Source organism: Rhododendron vialii, chromosome 7a (genome assembly GCF_030253575.1).
Source record: "Rhododendron vialii isolate Sample 1 chromosome 7a, ASM3025357v1".
Classification (NCBI taxonomy): Eukaryota; Viridiplantae; Streptophyta; class Magnoliopsida; order Ericales; family Ericaceae; genus Rhododendron; species Rhododendron vialii.
Window position 1 is genome coordinate 27,054,908 of NC_080563.1, and position 22,496 is coordinate 27,077,403.

The following is a 22,496-nucleotide window of genomic DNA, read 5'->3' on the forward strand; positions in this document are numbered from 1 at the left end:
CTTTTGAATAAACTGATGCATACCAAGTATGATGAAAAAGGTCAAGGTCAAATAATAAGTGTAAGGAATGGTAATTTGTTTACGAATAAAAGCATATTACCTTAATTTCACTTACGAGACCAGTGGAAACTAGCCGATCTGGCAGGGACGAAGACTCCTTTTGCATGTCCACCGGCAGCAGCAGGCCTTGAGCAAGGGCCAGTGCGGTTTCAGAGGAACTCGCGTTGTCCCCAACGTTGACTGGCCGATCACCTTTGTTAAGCTGGGGGCCAAGTTTGAGGAAGAACTTGGGTTCCCGGTAAAGGAGGTTGCTGAATCGACAATGCTGCCTATGCGGCAGTATCTCTGGAGTCCTCGTTTCTGGGGTGTTTGTCCTGATGAGCATCACCGGCTTCAAGGACAGTGTTGGATTCTCGAGGAGAACATTGTCCAGAGGAGGCGGGACATGACTAGTTGATGCCACTCGACCAGTAGCGCCACGTCCCCGAGAAGAGACGTAAGGAGAGAACTAAGGTTCAAAGGCTGGTGAGACATCGTACCTGAAGAAGGTGGCGAAGGGGAGTACCTGAACGATGATGACTGACTGGTATCACGATCAATAAACGGCTGTTCGGCCAGACGTTGGGGAATCCTTCTAACAACCAAACAAGGGAGTGGAACACCTTCAGAGATGGGAATTTCACTTGGCTGCCCGGCAATCGTCACTCTAGCACTAGACCTCAGATTACTTGACTGGGGAGCAAAAGAGGTTGAAGCAGCACTAGTGCTTGGGTTGTTGAGTCTTCTGTCCATAAAACCTTTGTAGGCAGGATTATACCCCAATAGGACGTCCGCGTTACGACCCCGACCAGCTGTCGTAGTACCAGGCTCTCCTATGTAAGATAGGACCCTGTTGATTTCTGCTGTTCGGACGTAATTGGGCTCCCGTCGAGGCCACTTGTTAGCGTTGGTTGCTGCAGATAAAAGCACTTCGGGAATCAAAACAGTGCAGGAAATGCAGAAAAGCAAAAAATGACAAGTATGAAAAGTAAAATTAGGAGCATACGTGGGTGACCCCATACGTGAGGGCAATGGAAGCCCACCACTTGGCCGTCTTCCCCCAATGGCTTGAAGCCTCCAGTGATAGAGAAAATCAATTTCGTGATCACAAGCAGAATCTGGCAAGTTTAGCACGAGACACTTTTTTCCTTTTCTAACCTTGAATTAATAGGTATTGTACTCAGGGTTTAGCACGATGCTATACCACCATTGGATGTCCCATATTCCTAATTGGGTTCCCAGAATCCTATTCAGGGCTGCAACCCCCATTACCAGTCTAAACACATTGGTCGAAACTTGCATGGGCGTAAGACGGTACCGGTTCAGAACATGGCGAAGTAATGGGTGACGGGGGAAACGAACTCCTCCTTCAACAATGGCTACAATAGGGATACACATTCTATCCCAAGAACCTGCATCCTGTCTGCACCTAAAAGGGCAAGTTCAAGACCCACGTTTTCAGGAATGTTGTATTCAGACCTAAAAGCTGCCATGGCTGTAGGGGTTTCATAGAGTTTCCTAAACTTACTGGGCTTAAGGGGATCCTCGACTACGTTAGCCATGAAATAGCAAAAGGAATTCGAAAGATGGGAGCAAACAAAACCCTAAATGGAAGAATATGACAAAATCTCAGATGGAAACAGAATGAGAGTAAGGAATGGAATGCTAACGAAGTTATTGCAGAGATGGCCGAAGAACGCAATCGAATTGCAGATGGTTGCGATGGCAGAAGAATAAGGAAAACGTTTGCCTGGTTTCGATGAGAACGAATAAGAAGGTTTGAAAATATGGGTGAAAACCCTAAAAGAGCCCCTAAAGGGAATATAAGGACGAAGAACGGAGTCGAAGTGATGCCTTTCACGCCGTTACAAGAAAAAGTAACGGAAAGAGAATTTGTAAGGATGTCGTTCTGACGCCATTTGGCTAGAACGTCAATTCGAATTAAATGCAAGGTGCACGAGATACGCCACGTGGAGTTTATGCCTCGAGAAGGCATAATGATTGAGATGCCAAAAGCATCAACGAGTATAGATGCCAGACTGTTCGGTACCTAAGGAGTTCGGCTCGAGGTCCATTTCTAGCTTTACCCGCAGCACCCGAACAGTGGCAACGAACAAAGCTGGGGAGCAATTGTAGGGAGGTATCCTTGAACAGGCTCAATTAATGACCGAACATGTGCTATGTGGGAACACGTGGTAGATGAGACAGGTCGTACTGCGGATGTGGAACGGTGGTCGGCTGAAGGGACAGATGACATGAAGAGGTTACCAGAAGGATCTGTCTGTTCGGGAATGAGTTGGCCGAACAAAGGAAGATCCTGTAAAGCGACTGCCTCAAGTGATAAAGGCGGCAGGAGTATTCAGAAGAGAAAAGAGATCTTGTAGGAAGGGGAATCAAATATCCGATATAGGGGGAGCCCCATAAGGAGAAGGATCCCTATGAGTATGGGATCTCAGTTGATTGGAAAAGAGGATTCTCGGAAGGCAAGGTTTCCTATATGAAATGGGAAACCTAGGGCAACAAGGATATGCTTGGAAAGCAAGCATCATGTGCCTATATAAACAAGGTTAGCCTAAAGGCAAAAGGTACGCAATATATTGCATTCATTCTACTTTCCTACTGATAATTAGGGTTTCCACGAGTACGAGATACTAATTTAGGCATTGGAGGGCCTTTACCACGAGAGGCAAAGGTGAACTTATCCCTTGTCTGTTTTGCAGATTAGGGTTTCGGCGAGAAGTAGGATTCCAGGTAGGAGGCCCAAAGTATCCATTGCATTCTTTGTGTTATCGTAAGCACTCTCTGATTTTTCCCACTTACAAGGGACACAAAAAAAATGAGTAAATAATATTTATTTTATACCAGTGGTAATACAATTAGATGTATAAGAAAATCATCATATTACACTTTTAACCCAAAATATTCGGAGTAATATGCATTTAACCCGTAATTTTTTTTTTAAATTGCATATTTAACCCCTATCGTGTCCCCATACGTGTCCCTCCCGTCCTGGTCGTGTCCCAACAAAAAGCAAAATAAAAGGAAATAGTTATAAATAAAGTAGATTTTAGTATAATGGTGAAAATATAAAGGTAAGAATATAAGTTTTTTTAGTATAATGATGATAATGTTAGGGTTAAAATATAAAATCTTAAGTACAATGATAATTAGATTAGGGTGAAGGTATAACTTTACATATAAATATATTTCGGGGTGAGTTCGGGGCAGGGTAACATTAACCTGACCTTGGCCAGGTTTTTCTAATTTCACCCCGAACCCGCTCCGGCACCCGAAAATTTGATAACAAACCGCTCCGATCGGGGCAGGGCAAATTGCCCTCCCTACTTCCTCTGGAAGTTGTTCCTATCATGGCTATAAGTGGAGTTTCATAACCCAAGGGTTGGCTTAGTGGTCAAAGTCTAGGACTTAGGGGTTTGCTCCCTCCTAAGGTCTTAGGTTCAAAACCTCTTAAGTGTTATCAACTCCTTTGGGGCCTGTCCATACAGAGCTTCGCTCCGCCTTTAATTGGGACCCTCACAAGTGGGCAGTGGGATTGGTCCCCCTGAATTAGTCAATGTGACCGTGAACGCCTGGACATTTGAGCTAAAAATAATAATAATAATAAAAATGAGTTTCGTTCATTTGAGGATGTGACCACGCTAGTCCCAGGTGGTCCAATGAGTCGTTGAGGAGAGAAATCATCTTATTGTTGATCCTTTCATGTTTGGGAAGTGGGTTGTTGGTGACAGTCGGGGAAGCAAGCTTGTTGCTTACCACATCTCAATGATCTTAGCATCGATTAAGTTCTAGACCTTGTTGCGCAATGTCCAACAAGATTCAGTATCATGCCCCGGTTGGCTGGACTGCGAAACATATTTAGCATCGCGTTTGTAGGTTGCTGGTAATGGATTTGGGGGTGGTCGAGCTGGCATCAGGCTGATGTTGCCAGAGGATATCAAGCAGTGGAACACCTCGGTCCCAGGAATCGCTATGGCCGTGAAGTTTCTTCGACGAGGTGGGTTTCTTGCTGGTCGGTTGGTAGGATATGTGGCAAGTTCACTTACTGAGGCTGGAGGTGTATACTGATATGGGGTTGATATGGTAATTCATAAGGTTGCTGGAAGGGCTGGTTGATAAGGTTGTTGGTAAATCTGCTGGTATTGATTTTGTGGACAAATATTGAAGTTTGGAGAGTTGTCCACGGGTAAAATCAAGGCCACATCACTGTCGTTGGCCTTTTTGGGTTGGACTTTCCTTGATTGGGCAACGATGAAGTCTCTCCTGATTCAGCATATAGGTCCACAATCTTTTCTGTGCGGATATCGTCCCCAATCTTCTCTCTAACTTCATAAAAAGATCGTCCAATGGAGTACAAAGCTTCCGTAGTAACCATTTTTTCTGAGTTTGGACAAAACAATGTACGAATTCATGATCAAGTAGTGCAGGGTTCGACCTAGGAAGTTGAGTTTTTCCAACGCACAACACATGCACAGAATGATTTGCCCTGCTCTCGCAACATTTGCATTAGAGATGATTCATAACCATCTCGGCATTCTGTCGATATTGTTTGACAAATTCCTGAGATAGATCATTCCATGTTCGGAAAGGGCGGAGATCCAACCAGGCAAACCACTGTGATGCGGGTCCAGTAAGACTGTGCTGGAACAGTTACATCATGAGCCTATCCAGATTGGGAAGGCTGCTTAGTGGCCCAACGTAAAAGCGAAGATGAGCCATGGGATCGTTAGTCCCACTGAACTTGGTGAAATCGGGTATTTTGAATTCAAGCAGAAGTGGTTGATTGGGGAAGAAGCAATGATCTGTGAAGCTGATAGAAGCATATGCATTGAGACCCTACATTAGGAATTGCAACGTGACAGATATTGGATTATCCGTACCCGATACCTGAAACTATAACCCTATCCGAAACGCGGGGGGGGAAGAGAGTTGTACCATAAACAAACCAAACGGGGTTGGGGTACTCCCCGAACTGATTGGGTAACCGCATGTTCACCTTTCTCGAATTGAAATTGCCCCGCCCTGAATTATGTAGAATTATTTTTTCTCATACCCAGAATCAACAACTGCAGCTGCAAATAAAAAACAGAGGATCAGAAAACTTCTGAATCACTAAGTAATGCTTTATCAAATCTTGGCACTGTGGATTAACTCTTGCAAAAGCACGTAGGTAAGACTTTTCCCTAAACCCAGCCTTCTTTCCCCAAATCACGATGCACTTCCTACTTTTTCCCCTCAAATCCAGCTTGAAAGCATGAAGCTAAGTCTCTTCTTGTTTCTAATCAGATTTTAGAAGCCCCCATAATTAACTCTCGCAAAAACATGCACTTTTTTGAACAGTAAGTAGTTTGAAAACGGAAAACAAGTGAGAAGAGGCTTCTTGTTATGTAGTTGTGATATTTAAATCTACAGTCATGGTAACTTAGCCCAGATCAGTTACATATTGTTTGATTGGAGAGAGAGAGAGAGATGTGATGGCAAGAACGATTGAGAGACAGAGTCAGAGACGAAGCCAGCCGGAGAAGAGGAAGGTAGGAAGCGGCTCCCCAGAGCTGATGAGAAATGAGAACCCTAGGGATTTTTGCCTTATGATAATATAGCATATGATAACGGAAACCCCAAAGGCACTATATGTTTGTGTGTGTTTGTAGGCCGGTTCCGGGGACATAAATTTTGACACTTCATCTCAGCCCTTGAAACCAATGGCTGAGATTATAACATAAAATTGTACTCACTCTCTCCCCCACTGCAATCTCACCTAATCTTTGCTCTCTATCCTCTCCTGTAATCACCTTTCACCTTCTACAACCCTGACAACATACATCTCCGGCGAGCTCCATCTCTGGCGACCCGTCATCAGCATAAAATATTAAACATCTCTCCCTTCATCCTGTTTTACATCTCTCTCTCAAAAGAGCGAGTCATCATCCATTGAGAAACTTCTCACGGAGTTACTCCTCCACCAGATGGAGAGAGTTTTGTATTTTTTAACCAGATAAACTAAAGGCTTTGCTCAGCTCGAGCCTCGAACAGAAGATTTTAGGGTTTTGATTTTTTGAGGCAATATGAATATGGGGTTTTACCATCTTGTCAAACCAAGAAGTTTTTCGACTGACCATTTAAGCGAAAATCGTAGGGTTTTGATCTCAGGACTATTGTTGACAAGATAGAGTTGATCTTTTGTTCTGTTTGACCACTAGAAATTGGGAATTGATTTGGTGCAGTGTACGAATTTGGGTTTTTATTAGTGTTTAACCTGAAAGTTTGGTTTAATCGGGAAAAAGGCAGGAATTTGATCTTGGGTTTGTTCAAATTGCGAAAGGGGGATGAGATGCCGAATGCAATGAATCTGGACTTGAATTGGGTCTTTCTCCCTCACTTGATAATGATCTGGGATTAATATCGTTCTCCAATGAGTCTGTGACCTCGAATGACTGGATAGATGGCCAGAGCATTAATCTAGTCGGGGAATGTGCTTAATTTTGTAGACATATTGTTTAATTTTTTTTATGCCGGAGATGGTTTGGCAGAGATGGTCCTTCACGGTCATTTTTTTTTTGCTGATTTCTCGCGAGTACCCTTAAAATCACGTTTTGATCACATTGAGCGGCTCGGATCATCGAAATTTGATCGGGATATGGAAGAAATGGGGGGGTCCGCATTTTAACTAAAATGAGGTGGTTATCATTTGAAACGGACTGTATATATATAGTGAGCTTCCTATGAAGGATCCCTCATTTTTTCTACGGTGCGGACCTCCCATTTCTAGGTCATAATTTGATAATCTAAGTTATTTAACTTGTTTAAAACATGTTTTTAAGGGTACCTGCGAGAAATCAACTCAAAATATGACTGGAAAATGCTTGATCCAAATAGTTTTTCATTCATAATGGTTGACAGGAACTGTTTATGAAAAACTGTTTGGATCAAGCACTTTCGATCATATTTTGAGCTGATTTCTTGCCGGTACCCTTAAAAACATGTTTTAAACAAGTTGAATGGTTTGGATCATCAAAATATCGCCAGAAAAGGGGAGGTCCGCATATATAAGCAAAATGAGGGATTCCTCGTAGGAAGTGGACTATATGTATATATATGGGGTATTTTTATAAAAGAGTTCGGTTCGGGTAACAGTCAAACCATAACTAAACCTGAATGGATATCCCTTAGCCTCCACCATACCCGCACCCATGGGAAAAAAATTGGTTATGGTTCAGGAAAAAAGGTCAGATCGGTCCTGGTACCCATCAGTTCGAGATAAATTGCCATCCCTACCTTGTATGGACCTCAATGAGTCTTCTAGCTGTTGGATTTTCTGCCCTAAAGCAGAATCGGCCTCGTGATAGATTTGGCTCTTCACGAGGAATTTCAATGTTGTCAAGGAGGTTCGAAAAGGCAAAGTTATTGAGATCCCGGGTGGTTGTTGAGATTAAAATCCGGGGGTATACGACGGTGGTCCACAAGCTGACCCAAAATTGGTTTGCATGAACGAAGGACGCTTAGTACTAGATGCCCTTGGACTAGTGGTTTGTGGTTTGCAGCGGTGTTGGTGGCCAGGTGTTAGGTTGACCTCAAGCCAACAACTGTTGGGGCTTGGAGATCTTCAACTTGTTTTTTGAAGGGCATTATAGTAGACTAAAGGGATAGTCTCCGAGGTCAACAAGACGAAAATGGTTTTCCTCTACTCTACCATTGCTAGAGACCGAGACTTGGTGATTATAGGACTCCTGGGTGGATGTCACGACCCTGACCCGCCCCTTGAGGTCTTAATCATGACAAATGCCAGTGATTTCTCACTAAGGCCAAATCACAAATCAAATATCATCTAAGCAAACGATAATCAAAAGGGGCTAAACATAACAGCGGAAGCAAAAGTTAACTTTTATTGATAGCAAACCAAAGTCTTACATAGGTTTACAAACCAAAAGGATAAACCTCTCAGAGCTGTGCTTACCAGGCGTCCCCGGTAGTGGATAAGCCAGACGTCTACGCATTATCCCAAAACACATACCAACCTCAAACACCCTTGCTAGCCATTAAGCCGTCCCCTAGCAAGACCGGACGTTGGGAATGCCATTAAATAGATTCGCAAATATTTCACAAATAAGTCCACCTTTCATTGTTATCCATGGAGTACATAATTTATAAAACATGTTCAAATAAGCTCGATAAGGAAAACAAGTTCAAAACCATGTGTTATCCCATGCATCATGGGTATGTCCGAGCGATAACAGATTTGCACACAAAACTGACCCAAATTCTGCTTTGCACCAGTTTCACTGCTACGCTGAGCTATAATCGCAAGGCCATAGTAAGGTTATCTGAACTCCGTTTTTGATGCATGACCTTTGGATCGAAGAAAAAGAAGTATACTTTTCAATGGTTCAAGTGTCGTCCTTAAATTAGCGTTGTTTAATTGGATATAGTCTAATATAAAGGATTAACTTTGCCAATTTGACATGTGGGGATACAATGGATTGACTTAGATGATTAGGTGTTGGATTAAAGAGAACTTGTGGTGTGTAAGAGATATGCATTGTTGGTGTATTGACGTTGATGTTGTTTGATACTTAGAGAAAAATACACACTTTTAGGGCATTGTATTGAGCATAAATAGAATTATTGAGTATTGTCTAAACATGTTTCCATTTGATTGAAATTCAAAATTCAAAAGCTACCAGGCGTCCCCGGTAGTGGATAAGCCAGACGTCTACGCATTATCCCAAAACACATACCAACCTCAAACACCCTTGCTAGCCATTAAGCCGTCCCCTAGCAAGACCGGACGTTGGGAATGCCATTAAATAGATTCGCAAATATTTCACAAATAAGTCCACCTTTCATTGTTATCCATGGAGTACATAATTTATAAAACATGTTCAAATAAGCTCGATAAGGAAAACAAGTTCAAAACCATGTGTTTAAGTATTAAATCACTCACCTCGATCCACGTGACGACTCAAACTTCCTAGAACATTCAATCAAATGGAAACATGTTTAGACAATACTCAATAATTCTATTTATGCTCAATACAATGCCCTAAAAGTGTGTATTTTTCTCTAAGTATCAAACAACATCAACGTCAATACACCAACAATGCATATCTCTTACACACCACAAGTTCTCTTTAATCCAACACCTAATCATCTAAGTCAATCCATTGTATCCCCACATGTCAAATTGGCAAAGTTAATCCTTTATATTAGACTATATCCAATTAAACAACGCTAATTTAAGGACGACACTTGAACCATTGAAAAGTATACTTCTTTTTCTTCGATCCAAAGGTCATGCATCAAAAACGGAGTTCAGATAACCTTACTATGGCCTTGCGATTATAGCTCAGCGTAGCAGTGAAACTGGTGCAAAGCAGAATTTGGGTCAGTTTTGTGTGCAAATCTGTTATCGCTCGGACATACCCATGATGCATGGGATGCATCGTTGGAAAGCTTTATATGTCTAGTTTCCAACAAAACAAATGGTGCATCATTTCGAGTCCCGAGCTAAAAGTTATGGCCATTTTACCAAAGTCCGCCGGTGCTGTCAGATTCTACACGAAAATAAGTAAAATTGATTGAAAAATCATAACTCACTCATCTTAAACCCAAAAATAGTGAAACCAAAGCCAAAAGTTGCACTACGACAAGCCCTACACTCAGTAAAAATCCCAGGTTCAGAAACGAGAGGAGATTAACCCAACAATCAAAAGAAAAACAGTTTCGCAACCATTTTCGCACCTATCAACCAACCCAGCTTTAGAAATTCACCAAAAATTGTATACTTAACCAAATTAATTGATTCCAACGCCAATCTCTTCTTAACTTAAATATGCACCTCCTGTAAATGACCCAAAGTCACCCAAAATGTTCGTCATGCCCAGAAAGTTAAAAGAAGACAGCCACGCACAGATTCGCGCATCCAGCAAACAGCCAGTGTTCAAAAATCCATAACTAATTGTGTGATTATCGGTTTTGCATGATCTTGGTACCGAAATCTTCGTATTAAAACGTACTTTAACAGTTATGAAGACACCAAAAATTAATTCCTAGCAGAAAGGCTCCAAAAAGACAGATTACCAGAACCCACGAAATTTTCAGCATACAATAGGTTTATTCAAGACTCAAATAGATGATCAAACTTGATTCTTGTACATCTAACCAACACTTAAACATGTAAAGAAGGCAGGAGATCCCTACCTCGAAGGTTAGAAGCAAGCCTGAACATGGAGGAAACTTCGAAGTGCTCCGATCGTGAATTTTCTTGGATGGATAGAAAGCTCTCGTCGCAAAGAACAACTTTAGTACTTGGGATTTTTCAAAAATCTCACTCGTAGAAGATGAAATCGAAGAGAGAAGGTGAGAGAGGTGAGAGCCGAGAGAGAGGAGAGGACGGGAGAAAGAGAGGCGTACAGGGGAAGAAAATAATCTTCCCTGATATTTTGATCCTTATATAGGCCAATTCACACACACACCCTTCAAATATATAACTACATCATCAACTCCCACAACTTACAAGTCATCTCACATTGACCTAACTCATATCTTCTGCATTATTCATACTTCGATAATCCAAATACATATTAAACATTTAAAATTTGAGAAAATAATTATGGGTCTCTACAGTGGAGAACGAGAATGTGAGCGACAAGTTGTCCTTCAACAAAAAGCCTTTGTGTGGTTGGTAGAGGAGAGAAAATTGTCTAGACATGTTTAGGATAACAACACTCCGGAACTCCCTTTGTTTTTCATAAATGCTTTATAATGCAAAGGGTTTTCACCGGACTTTTTTTTTTTTTTTTGGGGTTCTACATGTAGCATTATGGCTTAGCTTGACTAATGCAATCCTAATAGGCAGTGTTCTAAAAATAGGAATTAATCGCCGATTAATCGTTGGCGGGGCCTATCTGACTAGATTCGACGAATTGCTATGCACCGATTAATTGCTGATTACTAATTGCTATGGGCTGATTAATTGCCAATTACTAGGCCTCGAACCTTGAAGGTGGCCGACCACCCGACTAGTACCTAGCGACTTTTAGAACATTGCTAATAGGTTTCACGGCTCCCAAATCTTCAAATCCCTAACTCCATAAATATGGAACCTTCTCAGGTTGGTGATTTGAGAGTTCGTTTCGATGGAAACTATCATAGGAAAATCACCATCCACATTTTTAATTAGCCTCCAGATAGTTCTTCTGGCTCTCAAGATTCCTTATTTAAACCAAAACTATACGCGACATCAGTACATTAATATAGCTTGAAAATAGTGCGATTTTATTTAGCACTTTCTCGAATTATAATTTTGTCTTAAATTTTTTATTTTCACTTGTAATTCCTCCACTCAGGTGATGAAAATTAAGTTTTGTTAATTCAACATACAACACATTTAGATTTAGTTAATGTAATTTTCTTCATTATTTTCGAAACCCGATGTGGGTATTTGTATAAAACATGGGCCATCAGTACCGGCATACCAGGATTCTGATTTATTTATTTAGGCTTAAATAGTAACATGACAACGATATTCATTTTGTTACTATTAAGGACGTTATGAAACCAAAGTATTTGGTGTACTATCATTGAAATTACATAATCGACACTCGGGTTCCCTGGTGAAACAGGATTCCACACTCTAAAAATCAAAAGTATAGTTTGCAATGTTCGGATTACCACTTTGCATTCTTTATTTTTATGAAAATGAAAAGAATACCAACATTTGTGTTAGACAGCTAAAAATATGTGGAAATGACTAGCCCTGCTATCTCCTATGAAGCACCAGCACTCCTAGAGGCAGGTGTGTCCCCGTGTTCGACACGCGGGGGACACAGCAAAATGCGTATGGGACACGTCACGTGTTGTAATTTTAATTAATTTTTTAGGCGGACACAGGAGGGACACGGGAGGGACAGGTATGAGGACACGACAAGGATTAAATATTCAATTTTTAAAAAATGTTTAGGGGATAAATGTGTATTATTTCAAATATTTTGGGTCAAAAGTGTAATATGATGTATATATGATGCTTGTTTATATAAGTTGAAGCTTCATGCTTATACATCTAACTTAAAATGAAAGGTTTTTTTCCAGTGTCTTTGCTGTGTCCGCGTCCCCATTTTTTAAGAAATTTCGTGTCATGTGTATGTGTCTGTATCCATGCTACATAGGCTATCTCCAATGAAGCTCCAACACTCATAGAGGCTGGCGTATTCCTGTGTCCGACACGCATGGGACACGACAATATGTATGGGACACGCCACGTGTTGTGTCTAGTGAATGTAATTAATTTTCTTTATTTTAGTCTTGTTTGTTCGTATAGGTTAACAATTTTTTCAAATTTCTTACAGAGTGGTTAAACCCATTCCCCGATCAGGGCGGGAACAGGGGTATCCAAAAAATACTTGGTCAGGGTAGGTTCGTGTGAAAGTTTTCTAGTCGGGGTATGCCAAAACCCGCCCCTCCCCGCTTCGTTGCCATTCCTAAGAGGTAGGGGCCGAGGAAGATATAGGCAGGACCTTGGACTAGGATACTATAGCTACTACCAATTGGTAGCCCATCCTTCAACTAGGTTCCAACCTTTGCCTACCACCAACCTACCATCAAGATCTTCAGCCACTTTGCCGGTCCGGGAAGATATAGGTAGGACCTTGGACTAGGATACTACAGCTACTACCAATTGGTAGCCCATCCTTCAACTAGGCGCCAACCTTAGCCTTCCACCAACCTACCATCAAAGATCTTTAGCCACTTTGCCAGTCCAAGCTAAAGTCTGACCGCTCGGCATAACGCATCTCTGTCTCAGATAATCACTGGAGCCGTTAGACCTATCCTTCCACCTCAACCCCAAGTCCCGAAAGACATTTTTCTAGGCAATCTCCATCATATTGTTCTCTATGAGTGAGATTGCCCGGAGAAATGTCTTTTGGGACTTGGGGCTAAGGTGGAAGGATAGGTCCAAGGGACTTCGTGGTGATATGATATTGGGAGTTGTGTTATATTGGGCAAAGTGGCCAGAGGTCTTGATGATAGGTTGGTGGTAGGATGAGCTTGGCGGCTAGTTGAAGGATGGGCTACCGAGTGGTAGTAGTTTTAGTATCCTGGTCCAACGTTCTGCGGTATCTTCCTCGGCCCTTCCTCTAAAATTTTGGCTAGTCAAGGCTACTATTGGAGTTTCATTCACCATTTGAGGATGGACCAGATCAGTCTCAGGTGGTCCAATGAATCATTGAGGAGAGAAATCATCTGAATCCCTTCTTGGTTGGGTAGCTGGTTGTTGGTGACATTTGGGGTAGTGGGATTGTTGCTTTCTCCAACTCAATGTCCAACAAGATTCGGTGTCATGCCCCAGTTGGCTGGAATGGAAAACACATTTGCCTTCGGGCTTGTAGCTTGTGGGCATATGTGGGTAAAGGCTGTCAAGAGATTGAACACCTCAGTCCAGGGAATGGCTATGGCTGTGAAGTTTCTTCAAGGAGGTGGGTTTCTTGTTGGTTGATTAGTAGGATATGTGGCAGGTTGATTTACTGGAGTTAGGGGCGTATATTGATATGGTCGTTGATCAGGTTGCTGGTAAGGATTTTGGAAATTTTGCTGACATTGAGTTTGCGGACAGATGTTACGGTTTTGAGTGCTGTCCACTGGCAAAATCAAGGCCACATAATTCTTTGGTGGGACTGTCTTTGATTGGGAAGAAGAAGAAGCCTCTCCCTTTTGGCATATAAGCCCACAATCTTTCTTGTACAGATACCGTTCTCAATTATCTCCCCTTTGAATGACTTCATAAAAGGATTGCCCAATAGAGGGACAAAGCTTCTCATAGTAACTGTCTTTCAGAGTTTTGCACAAAGTAGCGTACGTACTCATGATCAAGAAGTATGGGTTCAGCCTGGGAAGCTGAGTTTTTCCAGCACAAGGCATATGCACGAAATGATTCTCCTGGCTCTTGCATCATCCGCAGCAAGTAGAGGCAATCTATAACCATCTCGGCATTATTCCCATACTATTTGACAAATTCTTGGGATAGATCGTTCCATGTTCGAAAGCAGCGGAGATCCAACCGGGCGAACCACTGTGCTACGGGATAGGAAAGTTTGTGCTGGAACAGTTGCATCATGAGCCTATCCAGATTGGGAAGGCCATTGAGTGCCCCAGCGTAAAGGCAGAGATGAGTCATGGGATTGGTAGTTCCATTGAACTTGGTGAAATTGGTTTGGAATTTGGGTGGAAGTCGTTGATTGGGGAAGAAGCAAAGATCTGAGAAACTGGTGGAAGCATATGCAGTGGGCCTCTGCATGGCGCTGAATGAGTCCTCGAGCTGTTGGATTTTCCCCGCTAAAGAAAAATCGGCCTCCCGTGGCAGATTTGGCTCTTCATGTGGAATTTCAATGTTATCATAGAGGTTCAGACCAGCGAGATGATATTGGGATCACAGGTGGTTGTTGAGACTGAAAAAAGGTAGGGGCATTTTTTGAAAAGTGAAGTGTGAAATTTGTAATGATGATGGCTTCTTAATTAGTGGGAATTCCCAAAATGGACAAACAAAGTGGGACGGAGGGAGTACAAAATTAGAAAATTATTAATTCTTATGACTAGGCATGGTTCAATTCACGTGGAATGTATATCTTTACTCTCGAGGATTCCTAACTGTGCCCATTGCCTATTTTCTATGGAATTCTTGAATCTCATGCTAATCTAGATCATTCATAAGTACTGTATCTTATGTGTATTATATACGTTGGAACCAGGACGTAAACTTGTGATATACATATACATATGTACTTATATATATATATATATATATATATATATATATCAGTCGGGATCCGGTAAGGGATCCCGCATTTTTTTAAAATGCGGGACTCCCCTTCCCGATTGAATTTCGATGATCCGAGCCGCTCAAAGTGATCAGAACGTGATTTTAAGGGTCCCCGCGAGAAATCAGCAAAAAAAATGACCGGGAAGGGCTTCATCCGAGCAGTTTTCATTGAACGGTTAAAAAAAAACTGCTCGGATGAAGCCCTTCCCGGTCATTTTTTTTGCTGATTTCTCGCGGGGACCTTTAAAATCACGTTCTGCACACATTGAACGGTTTAGATTTTCAAAATTTGATCGGGAAATGAAAGTCCCTCATTTTAAAAAAATGAGGGATCCCTCACTTGATAATTTGTGATATATATACATATATATATATATATATATATATATATATATATGTATGTATGTATGTATGTACACTCCGGAGTATATATGTATGTATGTCTTGGATATATATAAATGTGTCCCCAAACTGTCGGTGTTCTACATTTTAGAGAAATAACGTATCCACATGTCTGTCATTTCGTATCCGTGTTTCTTAGCTTGTTACATGTTTAGCACCTCTTGGACCAAGGAACCTTAACCACATACATGTTAAATTTCTTGTCCTTATATGTATTGCCTGCTAAAACCAGTCAAGCTTATTAAAAAATTTATTTGTCGATCATGTTCAACTGTACCAAAATTCTCAAAGATGGCTTCTTCAATACCTAATGGCCTTTTTGCATTTTCTTGGCAGTACACAAGAACTTGTTGCATTGTCCGGGGCTCATACTCTTGGTAGTAAAGGTTTTGGAAACCCAATTTCCTTTGATAATGCGTACTTCAAAATACTTCTAGAGAAGCCGTGGTCGTCTTCAGGTGATTGACCAAATCTACTTGTTATTCTCTTGAAAGTCCTTGTCTTGTATAGGGGTGTAATCGGTTGGTTTGCAGGGGTGCGAACCCAAAACTGATCAGTTCAGGGTAGGAATTCGTTATACTAACGCTGACCAAATTAAAGAAGGGACTGATAGCTCTTCGATGAGAAAAACCTGATAAAAATCTAAAAATTTGGCAAATAGCTAGAACTAAAATGAGAATCCAGTATAAATTGGGCTAATTGGCCTAGTTGGGGCACTCCTATATTGTGTGTCAAATCCACCCATGCAACTGGTTTCACCAAAAAACATAAAAAAAAATAGTAGGGACTAAAGCATCAGTAGCATTAAGAACCCAGAAAATGTTCAGTGAACACTTAGCCATCAGTAGCATCAAAAATTAAGAATCTTCAATGAACACTTAAGTTAAAGGCCTCAGTAGCATCAAAAACCCTATAAATGTTCACATCCATACACAAATTTTGTTATTTTTTTATCAAACTAAGAAAAATAAAATGAAGAGAGAAACTAACAAGGAATAAGCTATTTTTACTTGAATCAGTTGTTTCAACTCATCTAGTTGTTCTCTAAGACAGATTTGAGATGGTCTCCTCTACCCTTGTTGGGTACAAATAAGAGCTTCCAGGTTTTTGGAGAGAGAGAATACTGATATAGGGCAAGAACATGTCGTCTAGTGCTAAAGGCGAATTTGGAAGCAATGGTGGACATGGGGATAGCAAGCACATCTTGTGCTACTTGAGAGAGGATGAAATGCCTAATGGAATTGGATTTCCACCAACAGTCAAACTGTTGACTTTCTCCTTCACGAGACTGCAAAATTTTTTTTTTTAAGTCTGTCTCACTAACCATATGGGTTTCTTTCTCTACGTGCATCTTAAAAGAAACATGAATATCAATTCATCATCTTCATCTTTTGATGATTCTCCTACCATTTTAGTTTGCTAAATTCACACTTGTGTCCTGCTTCACATTCCACTCAAACAAACTTGTCAACTCTTCAACTTATCAATCATCACATCGGCGGCCATACAATGTTAGGACAATGAATTTTTTAAGCAAAAGTGGACAATGTTGTTTTGTATCAGGGATCTTTAGCAACCGCATAGAACAATAATTGATTAATCTTGCCCAACTTTTTCCAATACTTGTCAAACTTGCTATGCATACTGCTTGTCAAAGTATTTAAACCAAGATCCAATTTTGCACACATTTTGTTGATTTGACTTTGAATCGACATCATTCCATTAAAAAATACATTGCTAGTGACAGGCAAAGACCTTGAAAATTGTTGCATTGCCTTGTAGAACATTTTAAGAAACTTCACATACAACTTAATCATTTTTTTTCCACTTATCCAAAAAAATAAACTTAAATCTTTTTCCAATCATCAGCTTTTGGCAGCCCAAACGTATCCCTTCTCTCTTTCTTGTCCCTTTTCCCCTTCCTTTCTCGTTTTCCTTTTACTTCTCCTTCTACTTCTCAAACTCAACCTGATCAAGCTCATCATTTGCATTACCATCCTTATTGTCAATAATAAAACATCATCAAAATGTTCATCAAGTTCATCGTCTCTTAGACTTGTTTTGAAGAGCCCGTCATTGCATAACCGTCCACAAGCCTTGATAGATTAAAGCCTTCTCTAACATGAAATATGTAATTCCATTGAGTGGCCATATCTAGACAAGTTTTTTTTTTTCGAACATAAAATTTCATTTATTGCAATGATAAAAACATGAAATCGGAACGATAGGAAAAGAAAAGTATTGAGAGAGCTTCGGAGAGTACACTACTCTCCTACTGCTGATACTCACAAAATCTAAACCTACCCCTCACTGCTAAATTTTTTTAATACTAAAAAGGAAAAGCTGCAACTACAAAAAGAAAAGATTACAGTTGACAAGGAGAACCCCATTCCTGAAATAAGCTGAAAAATCTCCTTAGAAACCCTATCGGCTGACAAGACCCCTTGTTGCCCATACTCCGTAATACCCCTATTTTAGCCTTACCATTGTTGACGGCGACCCACGGCCAATTAAAATCCCCTCAAATACAAAAAAAAAAAAAAAAAATTCTATCTACCACAAGGTTTAAGCCTACATTCATGCCTTCTCTTTTGACACAAGACCAAAATTCCGCCATTCTAGATGGGGAGGATCTCACATATGATACAAACTTTCTCGTAACTAAAATTGAAAAATAGAATGAGAGGTGAGAAGAGTTCCACTTCAAGGGAGGAAGACCTCCAATTGATTAAGAACTAGACCTCTTCTTCAAAAGAGAAGACTTTATATCAAGATGTAACTTCCTCTTTCATTGATTTACAAACTTATATATATACAAGAAAAGATAACCCCATTAACCCATTACCTATAAAATAGATTAACTGACATATCCAACTACCTAACCCACCACCCACAACTCATATCACTACTCAACACCTAACATAAAATTAATTACGTACAATGTGTATTTTGCATAAAATAAATACGTAACAACTTACCAATATTTCGCACTCTAACAATTAACAAATCAATCTTTTTCAGCCCCTCGGTGACGATTAGACTCAAGATATGAGTATAACATCTCACTTGCAAAAAACCATGGTCTAAGATAGGGGTGTCCATGGTCTGGGTTAGTCCGTTTCCATAAGAATTCAGTAACCAAACCATTTCTAACGGTTCCAAAAAAATGAGGGCGGGAATCTAACCATTACAAATATAGAACCTAACCATAACCAAACCGCTATACCGGTTCGGTTTCGGTCTACCCTATTAGGACTCAAACATTTCCATAACATATGATATTAGAAAACACAATCGCAAAATTGTTCATAAAAATAGCTCGTAACTTCATTAACACTTCAAGTCTTGAACCAAAATTAATACAAAATAGTTCATAGACTACCACCATTAAAATGGCTCACCAAAAAGAGATTACATTTACCAACAAAATCGGTAAAGTAGAAATGAAAATAGTATGACGCATATCAATGTAGGTATATATAAGTACGTATACGTATATATTACAAGTAAATCGGTTCCGGTTCGGTTCGAAGCACGGTTTGTAAAGAAAAACCAGTAATTGAACCAAAGTAAATGAACCAAATGTATCGGTTTTTATTTTTCTAGAACCCAAACCTGACCATTAAACCGTAGAACCAATCGAGAAGGCACAGTTCGGTCCAGATTGGTTCAGTTGCACCCCTAATCTAAGATGTTTGTCTTCCTATTTTTTAGTATTCTTCTTAAATTGTCAATCCCCCAATCTAATAAGCATTGTTCTATTATTTTTCCAAGAGCCTACCCCTGTGGTTTGAAACAACACAAAAATTAAGAATTTTCTTTTGGTATTTCCATTTAACATTACTATGGGTCGTGAGACAAATATATTTGAGATTTTGGATTGAATTCCAAGTGTCGGCAATTACAAACACCCTTTGACTCCTAAGTACTTTCTTCAATGCTTTATTCTCTTCCCCACAAATTACCATACAATACTCGAGAATTGTTATCCTACTTGGGATTTTTATCCACTTTGGTTGTGACACACGCATAAAGCGTCGAAATTTTTCTCCTTCAACAAATCTAAATGGCGGCTCATATACTGTGATCATTTCTGTAGGTTATTGTTGCATGCATTCACGTTAAAAGTCGTTAACACAATATTTGCAATTAAACTTGTTTCCCCATTTGCCCCTTTAACATATTCAAAACCAAGAATCTTTTTGTTTAGAACCCGTATACTTCTTTCTTGGAGGATATCTGAGGCACCCATGTGCAAAATGAGCCAACATGGACTTTGTACCATTTTTCTATGAATGACTTGCACATGTAGCCCCACACCATTTGTATCTTGTCCTAAGTTGATCTTCTCCCTTATACTTAACAAATTGCGACCAACAAGGAGATGTTTTGTTACTTACCACCACCATCACCACCATTATCTGCATGAGACAGTTTGTTTTTTTAGTTATTGGTCAGACTTCTCAACATCATTATCCACATTAAGCAGTTCATCTTTATTTTCCCCATCATCTTGATATTTATTAGAAAAGTGAATTGACAAAACTTGATTTCATAGATTTGTATAAACCATAGGCCTAACATGACTTATATAGGCTACAAAACTTGATGACTAAGAAACCTAAACAACAAGGATACCAAGACTAACTGGGAAACATGAATAATAACCTAGACTAAACAAGTAACATAATAATAAGAAAAATCTCAAAATACCCTCAAATTTTACACTCAATGTCTAATAGACTCCCAAACTTTCAAAAAAATCAATTTTACTCCCAAAGTTGTCTTCTATTATTCAAATAGACCATTTCCATCAAATTTTGTTAAATTGACGACGAAAATTGCTAACAAGGGTTGTTTTCTGTTAAATTATGATTTTGTGCCCCTCTCTCTGTCTCACACACACACACACAGTCACCCACCACCACCACAATCCTCCCCATCGCCCTAACTCAACCCAGTTCTAAACTATTTTGACCCAACCTACTCTCAAATTCGAAATTAAGACCCTACCCATCAAAGCTTCCCGCTTTAAATTCCTCCATCATCTCCTGTCCTCTTCTTAGTCAATTCTCAATCATCCCCTCTCTTCCCCCAAATCCCGTAAGTTCTTAAGTGTGAAATTACTAACCCAAAGGCCATTCACCCCATCATTCGGGGTGTGAAGAGAGGCAAAGGAGTGGGAGAGTTAATAAAGGTGGCGGAGAGGGAAAAGGAATTCGGAATGGATGTATAGAGGAGAGGTGGCGTGGTTGTCGTGGAAGAGGGAGAGTTGGGAGGAGATGAGGAAGTGGTTTGTGAGGAGGAGGGGGTGGAGTTATGGGGTTCATGGGGGGGGGGGGGGGGCGGTATTCTTTAATAATATTATCTCTCAACGGTTCAGATTTCTCCCTGACACAAATTTTATCTACCCATACAAACAAATCCAACGGTCCAGATTTCTCCACCCTTCACATACAAACCAATGGTATCTTCGTAAATAACTTACATTGTTTGGCCAAATTTTTATGGCATGTTTAGGAAATAGTGTGCATTCAACGCCCAGATCCCAAAGAGTTTTATATATTAAAAAAATAGTTAAAATATTAAGTGTTCTAATTTTCAATCCGTTTGAACCGGTGCGAAGATCTTATTTTCCTGATCATTTTATCTTAAAGGGTCGTAATTAATTTTTGATTATAAGGCTTTCATTTTAGTATCTAAATCTTTTAACTTTGTTTGGTTCTATAGTTATCTTAGGGTTCTAACAGGAAAGCTTTAGAGTCAAAAAATAATTACGGGTCTTTAGGATAAAATGATGAGGAAAATAAGATCTTCACACCGTCTCAAACAGATTGAAAATTAGAACACTTAATCTTTTAACTATATTTTTAATATATATAACTCTCCTCAGAATGTTACGGCGCCGTTTCGATACAAAACTGACGAGATTATAGTATTAAAAAAATAGTTAAAAGATTAAGTGTTTCAATTTTCAATCCATTTGCACCGGTGCAAAAATCTTATTTTCTTGATTATTTTATCCTAAAGATTAACTGTTCCAATTTTCAATCTGTTTGAACCGGTGCGAAAATCTTATTTTCCTGATCATTTTATCCTAAAGGGTCATTATTAAGTTTTTGATTATAAGGCTTTCATTTTATCTTAATCTTTTAACTATATTTGATTCTACAGTTATCTTAGGGCTCTAATATGAAAGCTTTTGAGTAAAAAATTAATTACGACGCTTTATGGTAAAATAATCAGTTAATTAAGATATTTGCATCGGTTCAAACGGATTGAAAATTGTAACACTTAATCTTTTAACTATATTTTTAATATATAAAAGTCTTTTCGAACAGCCCAGATTAATTTCAAATCAATGGCTCAGATCACTTCAATCCTACCCTTAACAAAGTGCCCATACTTTTTTAGTTTATTACACAAACGCCATCGGTCTTACTCAAACCCATTTTCAAATTTCAACAAGTCGGATAAAAAAAGAATAAATTCAAACCCAGGTTATCTAGTAGAGAGGCGAGAGGCGAACCCCCCAAACCCAGGTTATCACTTCACCCTCCATCCCTGCCGCCGCCTCCTGATCGCGGCCCACTCACGTTCACCCACCACGGATTGTTGCTGATTTAAAGTCTAGATCTACATACACTCAAATTTTAATGATCCAAGCCGCTCAATGTGATCAGAGTGTGATTTTAAGGGTACCCGTAAGAAATTAGCAAAAAAAAAGACCGGGAAGAGCTTGATCTGAGCAGTTTTTAGCTTAGATTTCATATATATATATATATATATATATAGAGAGAGAGAGAGAGAGAGAGAGAGAGAGAGAGAGAGGCATAAAGGCACGCTTTAACAGAAAAACAACCTCTGTTATCGAATCTTAACGGAATTTGACAGAAAAATAACAGAAGATAACTTGAGGAGTAAAATTGATTTTTTTGAAAGTTTGGAAGTCTATTCGACAGTGAGTGTAAAGTTTGGGGGGTATTTTTAAATTTTACCTAATAATAAAACCTAGAAAACATGGTACCATAATGTTTCCAAATATTATGCTAACATCCCCTTCAAATTCAATTAGGTCTACCAACTTGAGTTTGAGAAAGAAACAAGCTGAAGCCAGGAAAAACAAAGAGCCAAGAGCGAGAACCAGGAGAAAGATCAAGATCGAAACATAGAGAAAAACTGCGGCGATGGTGCAGCTGTCGAGCGGTGCTAGATTATAGTTGAG

General features: G+C 39.8%; 1 protein-coding gene across 4 annotated transcripts in view; it reads left to right on the plus strand.

The window, feature by feature from the left end:
* LOC131332049 (putative L-ascorbate peroxidase 6) overlaps positions 1 to 22,496 on the plus strand; it is a 43,325-nt gene that overhangs the window by 17,858 nt on the left and 2,971 nt on the right. For all 4 annotated transcript variants that reach the window (XM_058366084.1, XM_058366087.1, XM_058366086.1 and 1 more), the window contains exon 8: positions 15,608 to 15,729. In XM_058366084.1, the coding sequence (XP_058222067.1) occupies positions 15,608 to 15,729 (122 nt within the window). The remainder of the gene's footprint in view (positions 1 to 15,607; positions 15,730 to 22,496) is intronic.